We start from the raw sequence: 20,706 nt of genomic DNA on the forward strand, positions 1-20,706 counted from the left end.
TGGGGCACCCAAAAGGCAGGCTGTCCTGCCCCTAATAACTTGAGAACAGCAGTGCCTTCTCTGCAGGATGTGGGGTAGAGGACTGGCCAGTGCCCGGTGCACTCCACCATGTTCCAAATGGGAGCGAAGGTGACTTACAGAGATGCAAACAATTCAGCCAGAAAAAATAAGTTTAAATTTCATGTATTTCAAATACATTTACTAAGATCCTGTTGTGTGCCAGGTATTGAATAAGAGAATGTGGCAGAGAAAGTATAGAGAAGAATGTAAAATGGATCTGGGTGATAAGGTTAGAAAACCAAAAATATTATGTAAGGCCTTAGACCCTCACCACAGGAAGACCTCAGATCTGGATTCGAGCTTCCTGGCGGCCAAGGCAAAAATGGAAACACAAGTAATTATGAGATTTACAAGATCAACAAGATGAAGCAGGGGTGTGGTGGGTTGGGTCCCTGTGGTGGGCGGGGGAGTTGGGTGCTTGAGAGACGGATTGATAGGCAGGCTGATTGGTGCACAAAAAGGAAGGGGGAGTTTGGTGGATGAGGAGGTGGGCAAAGCGGGCAAGGCCAAATCATGCAGGGCCTTGTGGACCGTGATATGGCTGGTGTTTATTTTGAGAGCAGTGTTCAGATTAAAATATTTTAAGCAAAGATAGTGTGTATGTATGATTATGTGTCAAAGCAAAAGTGATGTGTGTGTGTGTTTTATTTATTACTTGCACATGCGTGTGCAAGTAATAACCGAGCGTTGTTTTGAGGCGATTCTTGAATCCTGACAACAGCCCTTCAAAGGCAGTACTGATCCTTTCCACTTGGCAGATGAGGAAACCACAGCTCAGAGAGGTCAAGTGATTTACCCAAGGGCACACAGCCAGGAAGTGGTGAACTAGCCTTCAAGCTGCATCTTTCTGAGGCCAAAGCCTTTCCTTTTCTGAGGACTGAGATAAGCAGGGAAGGCTTTCTGGAGGAGGCAGGCCTGCAGCAGGGCCTCCCAGAGCTGTGGGGAAAGAGCAGTGGGTTCTGACCACTTTTCCTGTTCCCTCTCCTGCTCCAGCCACCTACAACAAGCACACCAAGGTGGCCGTGAAGATGATGAAGCCAGGGAGCATGTCCGTGGATGCCTTCCTGGCAGAGGCCAACCTGATGAAGACTCTGCGGCATGATAAGCTGGTGAAACTATATGCAGTGGTCACCAAGGAGCCCATCTACATCATCACAGAGTTCATGGCCAAAGGTGCTGCCCTCTGGGGGCTGGGGATGCAGGCCGTGGCTCATACTAGTCGATTACGGACTCAGAGGTGACTCTGACATGGTTCTTGCCCTCAAGATGCCCCTGGTCTGGCCAGGAACTCTTCTTGAACTTGAGTACTTGGGCCTCCATTGGCAGTGAGTGGCCCAGCCCTCCTGGTTCATGGGGTAAAATCATGGTAAGGGGATGCCAGAGGACGGGGAGCTCACGGAGCTACAGGAGAGGGCAGTATGGCCAGAGCCCCGCTGGGTAATGCTAGAAGAGGCTTAAGCCTTCGAGGCTGGGGGCGGCTCCCTGCCTCACCAGCCATCCCTCCTGTGTGGACCATGCTCTGGAAAAGAGTTGGCCAAGCACTCGTTCCGAGCTGCCCGCACCCGGCCGACCCGTGTTTCTCAGGGAGTTTTTTTAGGCCACCACTCCACAACCATTTTCAATCCCTGCCCATTTTTCGATAAACAGCAGCACGTCACGCAACCTCATTTAGTGCAATCTTGAAACCTGAAAACGCTTTTCATTTTCTAAATACACAGTTATGCCGGCGCCCTAAAGCCATGGCCCCGGTCCACCAGGCTCAGAAAGCTCTCTCTCCGTCAAAAGAAATAGTGATTGCCCCCCGGTCTAGGAATCACAAAGTCATCTTTAAAAACACTCAAATTGTATGTCTGAAACACAAGGAGTGGCAAGTAAGTGTTTTTATTGAAGTCCATCACAACGAACAACTTTAACCATACACCAAAACAGTGACCGCAGTCCTGTGGCTTTCCCCCCCCCCCCCCCCCCCGCCCCCCACAGGAAGCCTGCTGGACTTCCTGAAAAGCGTAGAGGGCAGCAAGCAGCCATTGCCAAAGCTCATCGACTTCTCAGCGCAGGTGAGAGTCTGATGGGGAAGTGGGGGGAGGGGACAGGAATTCAATGATTTATGTAACACGTTCTCATTGGACACGTGCTATAATAATAGCACGCAATCATAGCTAACGTGTACTGAGCGCTCAGAACAACAGTCCAGCTGACCCTCCAACAACGCGAGTGAACTGTGGCAGGTCCACTTATAAGTGGGTTCTTTTTTTTTTTTTTTTAACTTTTTCTTTACATTTATTTTTGATGTAGAGAGACAGAGCACGAGTGGGGGAGGGGTAGAGAGAGAAGGAGACACAATCCGCAAGCAGCCTCCAGGCTCCGAGCTGTCAGCCCAGAGCCTGACACGGGGCTCGAGCTTACCAACCCCAAGATCATGACCTGAGCCGAAAACAAGAGCCGGATGCTTAACCGACTGAGCCACCCAGGCGCCCCGCGGATTCTTTTTTATAGAGTACAGTACCGTAAATGTATGTTCTCTTTCTTATGATTTCCTTAATACCATTTCTCTTCTCAGGCTTGTTTTATTGTAAGAACACAGGATATAATACGCATAACATACAAAACACATATTAACCAATTGTTTATGTTATCGGTAAGGCTTCCTGTCAATAGTAGGCTATTAGTAGTTAGGTTTTGGGGGGACTCAGAAGTTATATGTGGATTTCTGACTGTGTGGGGGTTGGTGCCCCTGACCCTGTGTTGTTCAAGGGTCAACTGTATACTTAAAAAAAAGGGTTTTTTTACATTTATTTATTTTTGAGAAACAGAGTGAGACAAAGCGTGAGCCGGGGAGGGGCAGAGAGAGAAGGAGACGCAGAATCTGAAGCAGGCTCCAGGCTCTGAGCAAGCGGTCAGCACAGAGCCTGATGGGGGCTCGAAACCACAAACTGTGAGATCGTGACCTGAGCCGAAGTCAGATGCTCAACTGACTGAGCCACCCAGGCGCCCCAACTGTATACTTTTTATGTGTCTTGTAGGTACTGGTTCATCCAGTCCTCACATGAACCTTAGAGAGTGGGATTCTTATGATCTGTTCTTATGGAACAGACTACTCCAAGCTTAGTAGCTTGAATTAACAGCAATGTATTATTTCTTGTGATTCTGTGGGTTGACTGGGGTTGGCTGGGTGGTTCTTCTGTTCCACATGGTGAAACTGAGGTCACTCATTTCTGCTGAGAACTTGCCTGGGGCTAGAATGGCCAACATGGCGGCTCATCCTCCGGGGTCTCTCTCCTGTGGACCTTCGTCACTTGATAGCCAGTCAGAGCTTCTTTACAGCATGGTGGCTCGGTTCCAAGAGGGAGTATTCCAACAGGTCTAGCTCTATGTGCAAGGCCTTATGAATCCTCTCCTCCTATCATGCTTGCTACTGTTTCATTGGCCAAAGTATGGCCCACAGCCCAGTCCAGACTCAGTGTGGGAGGGGACTGCACAAGGGCATGAGTCCCAGGAGACACAGTCCATTGGGGGCCACCAGTGTAGCAGTCTGGCCACAGATAGGTAATTGTTATCCCATTTTACAGAATTGGAAATTAAGGCATAGAGAGGAAACTGAGGCCCAGTAAGGTTAAGTAGTTTGCCTAAATCACTGTGTTGATTTGGGGGGATATGGCAGTGAATGAAATGGAGAGTATTTCTCTCCTCCCAGAGTTTAGAGACATTAAACAACTGACTCTCTGAAAGAGCCATTACCCAAGTGATCCTGGCTCAGCGTCAAAAGAAAGAAGTATCCAGCAAAACAAATAATGTACACAAACCACAGAAGCACTCTTAAAATCCCAATTTCTTTCTCATCTTCCCTTTACTCTTTGCAGCTCTTCTTACCTGCGGCCTGAGTGCTTTTCACTTCTGTCCTCTGTCATCCTCTCCTCTCTGTGGGAAACCAGGAGGAAAGGGATGCTGTGGGAGTACATGGCTAGAGCATTTATCATGGTCCAGGAGCAACCCAAGAGGTCTTCCCAGAGGAAGAGGCTTCTAGGCTGAATCCTTAAGCGTGAGTGGAAATTAGGCAGCTGAAATGGAGAGAGAAGGGTATTCTAGATAGAAGAAACAGCCTGTGCCAAAGCCCATGGGGGAAAAACAAAAGAGCTGGGCCTGGTCAGTTGGAACCTGGGATTGGCAAAGATAAAGGGGGTGTGGTTTGCAGCCTGGAGGGTGTTAAGTGAGACGTGCCTAGGGCCTAGGGCTGTGTCTTCTGGAGATCTTTAAGGCAGAACTCCTTTGAGTATGAAAATCCCAATGGTGGGGGAGGGGATGTCCAGAGGTATAAAAAAAAGAGGCCTTAAATTTTTTTCTAATGTTGTTTATTTTTGAGAGCGAGAGAGTTAGACAGACAGAGCATGAGTTGGGGAGGGGCAGAGAGAGAGGGAGACACAGAATCTGAGGCAGGATTCAGGCTCTGAGCTGTCAGCACAGAGCTCGATGCAGGGCTTAAACTCACGAACATCGAGACTGTGACCTGAGCCGAAGTCAGACACTTAACCGACTGAGCTACCCAGGCACCCCAAAAAAAGGCTTTAAGTTTTGGAGCCTGGAATGCCAGAGGCACATGGAAATCAAGGCCTGATGTTTATTTTCACTGTAATGGTCCCTGTCCCTAGGCAAACAATAGTCTGGCCTGTAACTAAATTATAACCATCAGACTGGCAAGTAATCTTGCTGGGGGAGAGTCAGGCTGGGCAGAAGCCACTCTCCCTGTTTCACAGATGGGAAAACAGAAACCAAGGGAGCGAAAGAGGTTCCTGGCCCTTGTATGTCCAGGGCAGAGGGTCTGGGGATAGGAAGGAGGCAACCTGGGGACCTGGTCTTCACCTCCAGTCCTAGAGAGGCAGATTGTGCAGTAGAAGATGCCCCAGCCCTGTCACCAACTGGCCGTCTGGGCCTCAGATCTACCATGAACCTGAGTGTCTTCATTTGTCAAATGAGGGAATTAGACCACATCTGTACTTTTCAAGTTCAAAAGCCCTTTTTTAAGCCATAATTCTGTTGATCAAAGGAAATCTTATATAGCGGCTGAATATTTTGTTTAATTTTTTAAAAATGTTTTTATTTATTTTTGAGAGAGAGAGAGAGAGAGAGAGAGAGAGAGAGTGAGCATGAATGGGGGTGGGGCAGAGAGAGAGGGAGACACAGAATCTGAAGCAGGCTCCAGGCTCTGAGCTGTCAGCACAGAGCCTGACGTGAGGCTCAAACTCACGACCTGAGGCAAAGTCAGATGCTCAACCAACTGAGCCACCCAGGTGTCCCAGGAGCCAAATATTTTAAAACAGACCGGCTCTGATTGAAGAGGGTGCCCTTTGCTTTGTCCCGTCACCCACAAGACGACCTTGAGGTATCAGTAGGATTCGGTTTGAAGAGCCCGGAGCTGGAACAGCCCTACATACAGACCCTTCCAGCCCTAATTCTGTGGGTTCCCTGATAACTCTCAGAAGTAAACCCAAGTTTTAATGTTCAACATCAAGGCAGCCTGCTTGGTGCTTATGAAATCTCACCCTCTCAGCAACTCCTAGTTCTTAGACCACCCCTGAGCCCAGGGAACCTCTTCGTTACTCATTCAGGTGACAAACCCTTGAGAAGCAACGCTGTGTAGGTACATGGGCGGAGGAGTCACACAGAGTTTTGGTATTGATCCCAGTTCTGCCTGTGTAGCTTGGAGCAAGTTGCTTAACCTCTCTGAATGCCACTTTCCTCAACAGGGAGCATGAATAGCCACTGTTAAAGTGGATACTTACGTGCCAGACACTGTTGTAAACCCTTGATGCAGGCATGGAGGATTAATCCTCACATGACCCCTCAGAAGCAGGTTCTATTGTCGTCCTCCTTTTACAGAGAAGAAAAGGAAGGCACAGAGGAGTGAAGTAGCTTGCTTGAGATCACAGAGCTGTGGGGCTCAGGCTGAGCTGGTCCAACTCCGGAGTCACTGAGGCATCAACCTCTACTATCTCCCAAATTGGGTTAATCCCACCTGCCCCACTGAGCATATGTGAAAATCAATAACGTGCATGTCTGCCTGTGGGCACTAAAAAAATGGTAACTGGTAGCATGAGTGCCTGTTCTTTCAAATCTAAGGCCACAAATCCAGGTAGAGTAATGGATTAGTGCACAGATGCTGAGCTGGGCTTTTGGGGTTCCAGTCCTGGTCTCCACTTGGACCAGTTACTTATTTCTCTAGGATTAACCTTTCTTGCCTGGGAAATATGGCTGATAGCAATCGTGCCTCCCCCCAAAGCACAGAGTAAATGCGATCTCAGCTCAAGTATCATCTTCCGATAAATGAATAAACGACAATGTTTTCCATTAACATAATAACCCTTGTTAACTCTTTTGTCGTCTAAGGACTCCTGATAAATGTCCCCCTCCCCCCGCCCCGGCAAGACCTTGTCTCAGCTCACCCCTAGCCTGCGATTCCCAACAAAAGCACAGTCTCAAGTTTTGGCTGGAAAGCTTGAAGCCTCACACCTCAGTTCCAGTAGCCATGGGTGCCCCCTGCTGGCCACTTCCCAAAAGTGTGCCCCCCACTTGCCTCTGACCTTGAGTAGGTTTGTTTTGGTTTGGTCTGTCTTGCCATGCTCCCCTATCCCACCCCCAAAATCTCACCAGATTGCACCCAGCTGCAATCCTCCAAAACAATCCTCCAGTTCTGCAGTAATTGGAGGCAACGTGGGGCACAGGTATTGGAAATCCACAGACTGGTTTGAATCCGGCATTCAAAATTTTCCTGGTTGTATGATCTGGAAAGTGTCCCCCCTCTATAAAACATATAAACGTATTATAATGAGACCTGGCCCGAGGAGCTCAAAGCCCAATTTGTAAACTGTAAGTACTGTTTTCTGGGTGTCTGGGAGCTCATTATAAACCTGTTTATGAGAGTTAAACGCACAAACCCTTGTAAGTGGAAAATGTCTCTGAGGAAGAAGATCCCACATCTTTCTGTCAGAGGCTTCCAGGGACCCATTCATTGTGAATAAGAATCCTCCATACAGGGGCACCTGGCTGGCTCAGTTGGAAACGCATGCAGCTCTCGATCTCAGTGTCATGAGTTCGAGCCCCATGTAGAGATTACTTAAAAAAGATTTTTTTAGGGGCGCCTGGGTGGCTCAGTCGGTTGAGCGTCCGACTTCGGCTCAGGTTACGATCTCGCGGTCCGTGAGTTCGAGCCCCGCGTCAGGCTCTGGGCTGATGGCTCGGAGCCTGGAGCCTACTTCCGATTCTGTGTCTCCCTCTCTCTCTGCCCCTCCCCTGTTCATGCTCTGTCTCTCTCTGTCTCAAAAATAAATAAATGTTAAAAAAAAAATTAAAAAAAAAAAAGATTTTTTTTAACCTAAAAAAAAAAAGAATCTTCCATATATCTATTATTCATTCAGCAGCCATAATGGCATTAAAATATGTATCAGGCCATGTCATACTCCTGCTCCAGTCCTTCTACCATTCTCCCACTGCACTCAGAATACAGTCCAACCCCTCTTCAAACCTAGAAGGTTCTTCACAATCAGCCGCCTCCCTTTCAACTTCAACTCCATGTGGCAACTTCTGCTCAGCCCCCTGTTCCATGAACACCCAAACTCATTCCTACCTCTGGGCCTTTGCATATGATGTTCTTGCTGCCAGGAACACTCTTATTTCACACACTTAGTACCACCACTTGGATCTTTGCCAAAATTTCACCTCCTCAAAGCAGCCTTCCCTGACCACCCAATCCAAAACAGCCCTCTACACTTCATGTCCTGCTACTCTGCTTTATCCTTTATGGCACTTACTGCCACCTGCAGGGGCATTGCCTGCCTCAGCACCTGCTCAAGTAATAGGTCTGGCACCCGGGAGACACTCAGTAGATTTTTCTTGAATGAATAAATGAATTTTCCCCACCCAAGCTTAAGAATGAAGAAGGTACAAGAGATATACAGCAGAATATGACATTAGCCTAGGTTGTCCCCAGAAAGAGGGCTGGGGATGAAAGTACCTCACAGTATCCTGGTGTGTGTGTGAGCGGGGGAGGCTCCTGGGAAAATAATGCCATTGCTTTCTCCTCTAAGTAGTCTCTGGGAGTTTGGGAACCCTAGAGAAAAACCCCCAAAGAGAACCAGGCCCTGAGATTCCCCCCAGCCTGGACATTAAGGTAGAGAAATGCCAACCTGAGCTCAGGACCCTTCCATAAGAAAGGGGGAGCTGCGTGCACACACTTCCCCGTTTTCTCAAACTTGGACGCTCCTCTTGTGTTTTGGGGTGGGACCCACCTTGGGCTGGGCCACTTGTGAGGATGAAGTTGTCTGTTTTGGGTGGAGATTGCAGAAGGCATGGCCTTCATCGAGAAGAGGAACTACATTCACCGAGATCTCCGAGCCGCCAACATCCTGGTCTCTGCGTCCCTGGTGTGCAAGATTGCCGACTTTGGCCTGGCGCGTGTCATTGAGGACAATGAATACACGGCCCGGGAAGGTAGGGAGCGCTGCCCAGGGACCGTGGGGCCACTTGGGTGGGCTGTGAGTGAGTGCTGAGAGTTGAGACATGTGTCTGTCCTGGCACCAGCTCTTGTCATTAAGCTTGATGGAGTCCTTCTGGATAGAGTCTCCAGGCCTGTAGTCTCACCCAGTGGCTCTGATCAATTTTAGGTTGCGCTAGCCAAGTGCATGTTGGATTTAAGGGGAGGGCAACTGTGTGGGTAATAGATGAAAACTGGGAAAAATCCAAATGTCCATAAGTAGTAGAATGGATATATAAGTTGTGGTACATTCATGTAATATAATGTTATGCAGCAATGGAAAATTCCAAACCAGTGCTACATGCAAAAGTCGTTGCAGGATGGCTCCATTTATATAAAATTCAGAAACAGGCAAACTCGGGTATGAATAGCAACATTATTCACAACAGCCAGAAAGTGGAAGCAACAACAGAATATTGTTCAGCCACAAAAAAGGAACGAAGTACTGATACATGCTAACCGTGGATACACTTTCAAAACATCATGTTAAGTGAAAGAAGCCAGACACCAGGATGGCACATTGTATGATTCCATTTATACGAGGCCTTGAGGACCCTACTCTTCAGGGACTGTGGTTCACTGGAGTATCAGCTGAATCAACGAGAGGTCCCAGAGTGTCAGCTCCCCCGCCACACCCCACACCCCTGTGCCTGTTCCTCTCCACTCTAGATATCTGTCCTGAGGATAGATACCCCTTGCTTCTGCGGAGGCGGGACTGAAGGGTGTGCCCCTGTCCTGTTCCCTAGCACACACCCAGCCCTGACTGCTCCCAGACTCTCGCTGACTATGCTCTGTCCAACCCCACAGGGGCCAAGTTCCCCATCAAGTGGACGGCTCCTGAGGCCATCAACTTTGGCTCTTTTACCATCAAATCAGACGTCTGGTCCTTTGGTATTCTGCTGATGGAGATCGTCACCTATGGCCGGATCCCTTACCCAGGTAGGGAAGGGGGCATCAGCTGTGACTGCTTCCATGGCCCAGCCTGGGTCCCTTCACTTGTCAGTGTGTCCACTCAGGCAGAGATCTTGATCCTTGCCCCCAACCTCCCCTCACCTGCCCCATCTCAGTTCAATGTACCACCATCCACCCAATTTCTTAGGCTGAAAATCTGGGAGCTTCCTTGGTCCTTCCTTTTCTCTCACGCCTTGCTACATCCAAGCAGTCACAAGATTCTGGCCATTTGACTCCAAAATACACACCCAGGGGCACCTGAGTGGCTCAGTTGGTTAAACAACTGACTCTTGGTTTTGGCTCAGGTTATGATCCACGGTTCTTAAGTTCAAGCCCTGCAGTGCAGAGCCTGCTTGGGATTCTCTCTCTTTGCCCCTCTCCTGCTCATGCTCACTCTCTCTCTCTCAAAATAAATACACTTTAAAAAAAAATACACATCCATACACATCCATGGGGCGCCTGGGTGGCGCAGTCGGTTAAGCGTCCGACTTCAGCCAGGTCACGATCTCGCGGTCCGTGAGTTCGAGCCCCGCGTCAGGCTCTGGGCTGATGGCTCGGAGCCTGGAGCCTGTTTCCGATTCTGTGTCTCCCTCTCTCTCTGCCCCTCCCCCGTTCATGCTCTGTCTCTCTCTGTCCCAAAAATAAATTAAAAACGTGGAAAAAAAATTAAAAAAAAATACACATCCACTTTTTTTTAATGTTTATTTTTGAGCATCATGATCTCACAGTTCGTGGGTTCAAGACCGGTGTCAGGCTCTGTGCTGACAGCTCAGAGCCTGGAGCCTGTTTCAGATTCTGTGTATCCCTCCCTCTGTCCCTCCCCCGCTCATGCTCTGTCTCTCTCTCAAAAATAAATATTAAAATTTTTTTTTAATTTTCCCCACCAGACACTGAGCTCTATGAAGCCAGAAAACATGTCTATATTCCTCATTAATATATCTGCACTGCTCACCTCTGTGCTTGGCACACAGTCGATACTTAATAACTATTTGTTGAATGGATGAATGTATCCCCAATGTCTATGGGCAGCACCCTATGCTGAACAGACCACGTAGGTACAGGTATACCCAACATGTAGATTGCCCAAGACTCAGTAAATAATCTCATTTTCTGTTCCTTTTTGGTCAGGGTGTGTCCTTATGGATCTGTAGCCAGAACACTGGGGAGAAGGGGAAAGGTAGATATAAAGGGTCCCTGAGTTTATGTTCTTGCCCCATCCATGATTACACTTTGAGAAATTCACTTCGCTTCTTCTACCCCAGTGTTCTCACTTTTTAAAAATATAGGCAATGACATCAACCTTGCAGAAGTGGTTATGGAGATTAGAAATAGGGGCAGCTGGGTGACTCAGTCAGTTAAGCATCCAACTCTTGATTTTGGTTTAGGTCATGGTCCGTGGTGTGTGAGTTAGAGCCCTGCACTGGGCTCTGTGCTGAGAGCGCAGTCTGCTTGGGATTCTTTAAAAAAAAAAAAAATTTAATTTTAAAATTAAAAAAAAATTAAATGTCTTTAAAAAAAGTTTAAAGGGGGCACCTGGGTGGCTCAGTTGGTTGAGCTTCTGACTTCGGCTCAGGTCATGATCTCACGGTTCGTGAGTTCAAACTCCACATCAGGCTTGTTGCTGTCAGCACAGAGCCCGCTTCAGATCCTCTGGCCCTCTCTCTCTGCCCCTCCCCCGTTTGCACTCTCTCGAAAATAAATTAAAAAGACATTTTTGAAAAGATTAGAAATAAAAGATGTAGACACTTGGTTCATTCATCACTACTGATCAAACACCAACTATGTGTTGGGCCCTGAGGATACAGTGAGAGATGAGGTCTCTGCTCATAAGGAGCACATCCTAGCCATGGAGCACATCCAGGCTAGCGTGTCATCCTAGGCTCTCCATCTCAGCTGGAGATCACTGCTGAGGAGAATATGAAGCAGGACGTGTGTGAGGGAGTGACATGGGGCACCTGTGAGAGAGGGTGACGTGGGGCTCCCCAGCACCTGTCAGAGCAGGTCATATGTGACTTGAAAGACAGCTCAGTGAGGATCTAGAGAAAAGATTCCAGGGAGAAGGCATTGCTTTGCTAGCTCTTAGGCCCAGAGGTGTGCCTGAAGAAAAGCAAGGAAGCCTGGTAGCTGGAGACAAGGAATGAGAGCAGATGGCGAACAATGAGGTTGGCAGGGACCAGATCAGGTAGGGCCCATGGTCATGGCGAAGGGTGTGGATTGTGGATGTTAGTCTAAGTGTACGGGAGCCATTGGAGAGTCTGGAGCAGGGAAGTAGCATCATCTGATTTCCATCTTTAAGTGATGCTTTGGTTCAGCATGGAGAGTGGGTTGGGGGCTGGGGAGAAGGCAGCAGCCACAGCAGTGGGGACAGGGAGAGGTGGTAGAGACAGACGCAAGTTGATGGGTTGATACTACATTTCAAAAGAAGGAAAAATGTGACTTGCTGATGTGGAAGGTGAGACAGAGAGAGAGAGGGAGGAGAACCAAGGTCGACCCTCTTGGTTTTTGTGGAGCAGCTGGGTAGATGTTGGTGGATGGTCTAGGGATAGAACTTCAAGAGTTCTGGTTTAGCCCTGTTAAATTTGACGTGACTTGTAATATCCAAGTAAAGATGTTCAAAGAAGCCCTTGGATGTATGAGTTTGGTGCTCCAGACTGGTAATATAAAATCGGGGATCATGGACATGTGGAAGATTGTTCTTAGGGATACCCCACATTGGGGCGCCTGGGTGGCTCAGTCGGTTGAGCGTCCGACTTTGGCTCAGGTCATGATCTCGCGGTCTATGAGTTTGAGCCTCGCATCAGGCTCTGTGCTGACAGCTCAGAGCCTAGAGCCTGCTTCGGATTCTGTGTCTCCCTCTCTCTCTGCCCCTCCCCCGCTCATGCCCTGTCTCTGTCAAAAATAAATAAAACATTAAAAAAAAAATTTAAGGATACCCCACATAAACATCAGTTGAACAAGGAAATGGTCCCACTCACAGAGTGACATAGAGACAGGCTGCCTGTTTTTTTCTTGAGAGTACACCAGTAAAAACCAGGCAATCGGTTATGGGACCTAAATCCATTAGGATGCATTAGGCTGGAAGTAACAAAATAACCAAGAGTGTGGAAACAGTAGGCGAGTTCCTAGTCCCCAGGATGAGGAGCCTGGCAGGATCATGTGTCTGTGTTGAAGGAAAGCGGAGGGGTGTATCTTCCAAGGCCTCTTTTCTCATCAGGGAGGAACACCTTTCCTTCAGTCTCCTGGGAGAATGCCCCTCAGCTCCCATTGGCCAAAACTGGGTGCCATGTCCCTGCCCTGCCTGCAGGGGAGGCTGGGGAAGGGGTACCTGGCTTTCCCAGTGGGAGGGGCTCAGCTCCCAGGAGAGGTAAGAAGTGATGGCTCCTGGGGACGCAACAGTGTCTGCCACCCCAGGATTCCCTGTCCCAGTCCCTCCCTTTTTCACTCCATGGCCCCTTCTCAGGGATGTCAAACCCTGAGGTGATCCGGGCACTGGAGCATGGATACCGGATGCCTCGACCCGAGAACTGCCCCGAGGGACTCTACAACATGATGACACGCTGCTGGAAGAACCGCCCTGAGGAGCGGCCCACCTTCGAATATATCCAGAGCGTGCTGGATGACTTCTACACGGCCACGGAGAGCCAGTACCAACAGCCATGATGGGTGGAGCCCGGGCAGGGCCGAGTACCCAGCTGACGCCCAAGAGGTGGTTCCAGCGCCATCTGCCTGGTGCCTGCTTGTCCTTCCCACTCCCGGACACCCACCCTCGTCCCAGCCACAGCGCCTCACCTGTCAGGTGGGTGGGCTGAACTGGACAATCTCTTTTTGACTCTAGCAATCTCCAGTCTGCCATCCTCAGGAGACCCCAAGTTGATATTTCTTCTAGTGCCTGGGACAGCTGGATTCCGGTTACAGCTGTGGTTTGGACGGGAAACTTTTAAAAATCATGAAATAAATATTTAAATAAACGATACAAATGCTAAAGGCTTTCCTGACAGCTTGTCTTGTTCTGCCAGTTCCTGAATATCTATTTGCCTTTTTGCTAGATGACAAGACAGAAAGGGTCAGGGACCCTTCCAAAGACCAGCAGTCTGAAGAGAAATGGGGTCCGATGCTCCAGCTTTTCTAACTGGCCCCCCAAGTAGTCGCTGGCTATGTTAGTTTCCTACGGCTTCTGCAACAAATGACCACAAACTTGGTGGCTTAAAACACAAATTCATTATCTCACAGCTCCAGAGGTCAGAGTCTGAAATGGGTTTGGCAGGGCTATGTGCCTTTTGGAGCCTCTAGGGGAGAATTCATTTCCTCGTCTTTTCTGACTTCTAGAAACTGACACATTCCCTGACTCGCGCTTTTCTTCCACTCGTCACTCCAAACTGCTTGTCGTCACATCTCCTTCCTTGACCGGCTCCTGCCTCCCTCTTTCACATGTAGGGATACCTGTTAGTACATTGGGCCCACCTGGAGAATCCAGACTAACTTTTCCCTTTCAAGACCCTTAATCACATCTGCAAAGCAAAGCCCCTTTTGCCATGTAAGGCAACATCTTCACAGGATCCAGGGATTAAGACAGGGACATCTTGGGCAGGGAGGAGGGGCATTATTCTGCTAATCACATTGGCACTGGGATGCTGGATGGGTTGTGTCTCCAAAGAGCTGAGTTTGCCAAGATGATAGGAATGATTTTTCATGACTGGAGCCCGGACTTTGCTGCCAAGCCACAGTGATACTTGAGCTGGTTAGTCTGGGTCTCCCCTAGGGCTGCAGGGCTGTCCGAAGCCGGGGCATTTCCCATGGCCAAGCAGCCATCGTGGTTGTTAAGATAGTATCCACCATCGTAGGAATACCAGAGTCTGGAGGTGTAGTTGCTGAGAGGTATCTGGTTCCCTGTGTGGGAAGTTCTCAGTAGAGGGGAGGGAGATGTGGGAAGGAAGTAGAGAGGACAAGGATCAATGGGCCCTTCCTGCACGTTGTCTCAGTTGAAAGTGCCTGGCATTAGCTTTCGTTGGAAGGGGAACAACGGGAAGAGGTGGACAGTGAGATGGGGAGCCAATGACACCTTTCTATATCATTGCATCCCCTGAAAGATTTACTTCACAGCACCTGCCAGGGTCCCCTGGAGCCCTATCCTGAATTGATTCTGTACCCCTAAGTAGCACAGAGGAACTGGGTATAAGCAGTGGAAAGCACATCTAGCAGTGTTTCAACTTAGCTAGTCGGTAACTGAATTTCTCTCCTGCTTTCTTGTTTGGGATATGTTTTTGGGTATCCGAAAGCGGAGCTCATCTCCTGCAGTAGGAATTTGCATTCATGATTTGTGGTGCATTGGATTGCTGTTCGGTGATCCATAGGAGGGAGCCTATTGCTACATGGACAAGACCAGGGGTCAATTCCTACCCTCCTGCTCCTTCAGTTTAACTGCCCTATACTGTGATTTATCCATCTGGTCACAGGAAAAACAGATTAAAACATGGGGACATATACAACACCAAAGCACAGCCCATGAAAGAAAATATTGATACACTGGACTCCATTAAATTTAAAAACTCTGCTCTGAGAAAGACACTGTTAAGAAAATGAAAAGATGGGGCGCCTGGGTGGCTCAGTCGGTTAAGCGTCTGACTTCGGCTCAGGTCACGATCTCGCGGTCCGTGAGTTCGAGCCCCGCATCGGGCTCTGGGCTGATGGCTCAGCCTGGAGCCTGCTTCCGATTCTCTCCCTCTCTCTCTGCCCCTCCCCCGTTCATGCTCTGTCTCTCTGTCTCAAAAATAAATAAAACGTTAAAAGAAAAATTAAAAAAAAGAAAATGAAAAGACAAGCTCCAATCTGGGAGAAAATATTTGCAAAACACATGTCTGATAAAAGACCGGTATCCAAAATATACAAAGCATCCTTAAAGGCCAACAATAAGAAAACAACCCAATTAAGAAACGGTCAAAGACCTGAACAGACACCTCACAAAAGAAGATATGCTCAGTCTGTTAAGTGTCCGACTTCAGCTCAAATCATGATCTCACAGTTTGTGAGTTCGAGTCCCGCATCCAGCTCCGTGCTGACAGCTCAGAGCCTGCAGCCTGTTTTGGATTCTGGGTCTCCCTCTCTCTCTCTGCCCCTCCCTGGCTTGTGCTCTCGCTCTCTCTCAAAAATAAAATAAATGAACATTAAAAAAGAAATAACAGATATGCAGGTGGCAAACAAGCCACCTGAGAAGATGTTCACCTGAGAAGACGAGAAGATGTTCAACATCATATGTCAGAGAAGTACAAATTGAAACAATGAGATATCACCACACGTTACTTAGAATGGCCCAAATCCAACCACTGACAATACCAAAGGCTGGCAAGAACTTGGAGCAGCAAGAACTCTCATTCATTGCTGGTGGGGATGCAAGATGGTGCAGTCACTTTGGAAAACATTTGGTCGCCTCTTACAAAACCACACATGTTCTTGCCATACAATCCAGTAATTGCGTCCCTTGACATTTACTCAAGCATGTTGAGAACTTTTGTCCACGTAGGAAGCTACACGCTAATGTTTGCAGTAGCTTTATTTACAATTGTCAAAATTTGGAAGTGACTAAGATGCCTTTCTACAGGTGAAGAGATGAACAAACTGTGGTATATCCATATATTGGAATATTGTTCGGTGATCCGAAGGAACGAGCCATCAAGACACGGAAGAACCCTACACGCACAGAGCCAAGTGAAAGAAGCCAACCTGAAAAGGCTACACACCATGCAGTCCAACTGTGCCATTCTGGAAAATGCAAAACTTCAGAGATAATAAAAAGATCAGTGGTTGCCGGGGGTTTGGCAGAGAAGGAGGGATGAATAAAGAGGAACATAGGGGATTTTTAGGGTAGTGAAACCATTCTGTATGATACTTTTAATGGTGGATACATATCATTATCTGTCAAAACTCAATGCATAGCACAAAGAGTGTATTATAATGCAAATTACAGAATTAAGTTAATGAAAATAAAAATAATAATAGGCTCATCAATTGTAACATGTAGCATACTAAGGCAACATGTTAAGAATAGAGGAAACTGGGGGCGCCTGGGTAGCTCATTCGGTTGAGCGTCCGACTTTGGCTCAGGTCATGATCTCAAGGTCTGTGAGTTCAAGCCCCGCGTCGGGCTCTGTGCTGACAGCTCAGAGCCTGGAGCCTGTTTCAGATTCTGTGTCTCCCTCTCTCTCTGACCCTTCCCCGTTCATGCTCTGTCTCTCTCTGTCTCGAAAAAATAAATAAAGGTTAAAAAAATTAAAAAAAAAAAAAAAAGAATAGAGGAAACTGGAGGCCAGGTGAGGGAGTATATGAGAATTTTGTGTTTTCTACTCATTTTTCTGTAAACTTACAACTGCTCTAAAAAATAAAGTCTGGGAGCACCTGGGTGACTCAGTCGGTTAAGAGTCCGACTCTTGATTTCGGCTCAGATCATGATCTCACAGTTAATGGGTTTGAGCCCCATGTCAGGCTCCACAGTGACAGCACAGAGCCTGCTTGGGAATTCTCTCTTTCCCTCTCTCTCTCTCTCTCTGATCCTCTCCCTTTCATGTTTTCTCTAAATAAATAAATAAATAAATAAATAATAAGTAAATAAACGTTAAAAAATAAAGTCTGCTGGGGTGCCTGGGTGACTCAATGGGTTAAGTGTCCAACTATTGATTTCAGCTCAGGTCATGATTTTTCATGGTTTGTTAGATCAAACCCCGAACTGGGGACTCTATGCTGACAGCACAGAGCCTGCTTGGGATTCTCTTTCTCCCTCTTTCTCTGCTTCTCCCCCTCCCTCCCTTTCTCTCTCTCGCTCTCTCTCTCTCAAAATAAATAAACATTCTTTTAAAAGTCTGTTAAATAAAAAAGCGAAAGAAAAAAAAAACATGGAAATAAATTTTGTGCCACCAATGCTTTGGGAAGACTTCATGCACTCCTCCCCTGCAAGGTGGCAAAGGAAAGCGTAGATAAGATGCCCCATTCTAAGGGGGTACTTGGGTGGCTCGATCAGTTGAGCATTGGACTCTTGATTTTGGCTCAGGTCCATGATCTCATGGTTCTTTTTTTTAAACAACTTTTTGAAGAAGTCTCTGGTAACACTGGTACTGTATCCACTTTACAGCAATACATGGAATAAATGAACTTGCAGATCTTTCCCAATTTTAATACCATGACTCTTTTGAGTCCGCTTTCCAGATATTGGAAATTGAGGCTTAGCAAGATTGAGTAACTTACCTCCAGTCACACTCTTAGCTAACCAAGCCATGGTGAACTCCATATTCAAAGATGTCTTCCTCCATGAAATATGCTGCTTTTCATCGTTTAATAAGTAGTGTATTGTATTGGGCACCTACTATCTACCTGAAGGATTATAAAATAAATGTAAAAAGACAATTGTTTATTGAATACCTACCATATAACATTATATCATTAGATCCTCATCATAAGCCTATTATTATAATCCCTACCTATTTTGCCAATGAGAATAAGGTAGTACAAGGTTAAATAAAAGAGCGGATCCAACCCTCATAGGAATCACAATCTATTAGAGAGGATATAAAATAGTCAAGCAAATAATCATATACTTAATTACAAATTATTCTCGTAGTTGGACTGCTATTGGAGCCCTGGTACCCATCCCACTCATTAAATCAGGGCCTCAGGTAACCCTGGCAACGGGTCTTCCTGCCAATAGTAAAGATGGCGTCCAGAGAACAAGCGCGTTTACGCACACCCCCATTACCCACAATACAGTGGGGAAGAAGAAGAGGAGCAGTCTCTGCCAGGAGTTAATATGGCCCCCATAGTTACACCATCCTTTCGTCACCTAATCAGCGACCTCCCTGCCCAGACCAGGCTGCCGATCAGGAGTTAAGTCTTCTCGCCCCTCTGCTGAACACGACTACAGGAGAGATTGAAGCCAGGCAGCACCCCACGGAGTTAAACTCCGTAACCAGGGAAACACCACTTCCGCTGACGTCATTACGGCGACACGTGGATCCAAGATGGCGGCGGCGATGGTGAGTGAAGGAGACTCCGGGAGCCAGAGCTGGAGCGGGGTCCTCCGGGGGCTCCCAGGACCTTCCAGCGCCCCATGCCTGGCCCGAGCCACCTCCGGGACCCCTAGCTCAGTCCTGAGGGACGTCCCTGACTGGGCTTGTCTCTCCCAAACTCCCTCTCCCCGACCCTGGCCCCACACTCAGGCTTGTCAGGGCCCAGAGTTTTGGGGGAGGCACTCGGTAGGAGGGAAGGTCTCGGTTACCGTCTCAGCCGGGTTCCTATTCCTGCTTTGGTCTCCACCTCCTGTGACCCCCTTTTTTTCTAATTTTCACTTCCCAGCCCCGACCCCTCTGAAGAGCCCCCTATTATTTCCACCCTTGCTCCTCCCCTCACGTCCAGACTTTGGTCCCTCCGCCTTCCGCCTCCCCTCTGTCCTGACCGGTTCGCGGATGCGACCTCACCTCTGACCAGCCTCCCAGCCCAAACCCCGTCTCAGATCCTTTCCGGAGCCCTGTCCTCACCTCCACCTTCAACTGTTCCCACCGCGCACAGGTCTTGACTGTCGCTACCCCGGAGCATGCCCTTACACTGTCCCCCCCCCCCCCCCCCCCCCATCTTCTGTCTCCAGACCCTTCCCTAAACCTTTGCCTGGTCTCTAAATCACCTGTCTGCCTCTCTTCTGGGGAGCTTTTATCCCATTGGTTCTCAAACTTCACTGTACATAAGACTCGGGGTGTGCGTGGGGGAGGCATGTTAAAAATGTAGTTTCCTGAGCCCCACTCCCAAAGTTGTAATTCAGTAGGTCTAGGTGATGCCCAGGAATCTGCACTTTTAGAAGCACTCCAGTGATTATGATGCAGGTGATCTGTGAACTGCGTTGTGAAAAACACCTTACCAGCCTTGTCTGCTGCCTCCCTCTTGGGTGCCCCTGCAGGGCCACACAGCTCTTTAGGTGGAGGGTCCATTAGAATGGAGCTTGTTAGGATGAAGCCTGTGTGTGGATAAGAGTGCAGGTAAAAGAGCTGTGCCTGGAATGTGGGTCAGAACATTATTGGCTCCTAGTACAGAACCCGGGAAGTAGATCTATGAAAGACTGACCTTCCTTCCAGAAGCTCAGCTCACATTCTCCTTGTCAAGAGACCAGAACCAGAATTGAAGTCACTTCATCCAGAGCGATTTTCTAGGTCTTCCTGTATGTTGCTTCCTCAGCAGATAATTTCATCCTGAGAGTAAATGCAAAGGAAGACAGAAAAAAAGGAGCTGACATTTAACTTCAGCAAAAAAAAAAAAAAAAAAAAAAAAAAAGAAAGAAAGAAAGAAAGACAGACAAGATTCTTGTGTAAATTCTTTGGTGTTGGTTTTCTCCAAACAGTGGTATGTTAATGGCTGACAATGAGTTTCCCTCCTGTTAACCAATTGGTAACATCCTTTTTGTTTAATGAGGGATTCCTTATTTAGAACCTCAGAGGTCAGGTAAAAGATTTCATAGCCTTGCTTGATTTCTATGGTTTCAGACTTAAGTTTAAACCACAAGTGGTGTGTTGAAACTGATTTTTCTCTGGACTATGTTCAAAACAAGAATGGTGTAAGAATGTAACAGAAAAAGTCACACCCTCCTTTGCCGGAGGGGAAAAGTTCAATAAAGTGGCATTTATCACATTGCACTGGGGAAGTTCCTGCCCTGTTCAGAGGTTTTTAAAGAGGTAATAAGTTAGCAATACGTATTTCTGGCACACATTGACTTAATAAATGTATGAGTGCCTGCTCTGTGGCAGGAACTAGGGATGTAGTTGTGAATTCGAGGGTCAAGATCCCCCACCCTTGCGGAGCTTTTCTAGTCCGAGGAGAGGAGACAGGCAGTGAACGAGTGAACAGGTAGATGAATGACATAAGGTCAGATTGTGATAAATGCTGTGGAGACAGCAAGGTAAAGTGATAGTGTTTAAGGGCGATGGGGTGATGCAACCACTTTGGAGTAAATGGTCAGAGAAGTCTTTTCAGAGGTGATGTGAGTTGAGACCTGACTGACAAGAAGGAACCGGCATAATGCAAAGAATGTTCCAGGCAAAGAAAATGGCAAGCATAAAGGACCAGCGTGGGAAAGAGCTTGGTATATTTGAGGAACACAGAAGGCTGGAGGGGCTGAAGCATGGTGAGGGGTGGGGGTGGGAGAG

At 47.8% G+C, this 20,706-nt stretch overlaps 2 protein-coding genes and 1 long non-coding RNA gene across 7 annotated transcripts in view; 2 read left to right on the top strand and 1 right to left on the bottom strand.

The window, feature by feature from the left end:
• Positions 1–13,519, top strand: part of HCK (HCK proto-oncogene, Src family tyrosine kinase) — a 42,075-nt gene extending 28,556 nt beyond the window's left edge. Inside the window, exons 9-13 of the mRNA XM_058685224.1 lie at positions 1,054–1,233; positions 2,041–2,117; positions 8,388–8,541; positions 9,392–9,523; positions 12,996–13,519. Coding sequence (XP_058541207.1) covers positions 1,054–1,233; positions 2,041–2,117; positions 8,388–8,541; positions 9,392–9,523; positions 12,996–13,195 — 743 coding nt within the window. The 3' untranslated portion in view covers positions 13,196–13,519. The remainder of the gene's footprint in view (positions 1–1,053; positions 1,234–2,040; positions 2,118–8,387; positions 8,542–9,391; positions 9,524–12,995) is intronic.
• LOC131485609 (uncharacterized) lies at positions 13,412–19,317 on the bottom strand. 4 transcript variants are annotated; one of them, XR_009248935.1, is made up of 3 exons: positions 19,197–19,317; positions 17,768–17,893; positions 13,412–13,450 (listed from the first exon to the last, which is right to left on the bottom strand). It is a non-coding gene; the product is annotated as an uncharacterized LOC131485609 (long non-coding RNA). The 4 variants fall into 4 exon arrangements; XR_009248937.1 differs by lacking the exon at positions 19,197–19,317 and adding an exon at positions 18,360–18,440; XR_009248938.1 differs by lacking the exon at positions 19,197–19,317 and adding an exon at positions 18,126–18,201.
• Positions 18,398–20,706, top strand: part of TM9SF4 (transmembrane 9 superfamily member 4) — a 53,841-nt gene continuing 51,532 nt past the window's right edge. Inside the window, exon 1 of one of the 2 annotated variants that reach the window (XM_058685214.1) lies at positions 18,398–18,552. In XM_058685214.1, coding sequence (XP_058541197.1) covers positions 18,538–18,552 — 15 coding nt within the window. In that variant the 5' untranslated portion in view covers positions 18,398–18,537. Of the gene's footprint in view, positions 18,553–19,750; positions 19,907–20,706 lie in introns of those variants that run through there. The other variant, XM_058685213.1, reaches the window with a different exon arrangement.

The sequence above is a fragment of the Neofelis nebulosa genome, chromosome 9 (genome assembly GCF_028018385.1).
Source record: "Neofelis nebulosa isolate mNeoNeb1 chromosome 9, mNeoNeb1.pri, whole genome shotgun sequence".
Taxonomy (NCBI): domain Eukaryota; kingdom Metazoa; phylum Chordata; class Mammalia; order Carnivora; family Felidae; genus Neofelis; species Neofelis nebulosa.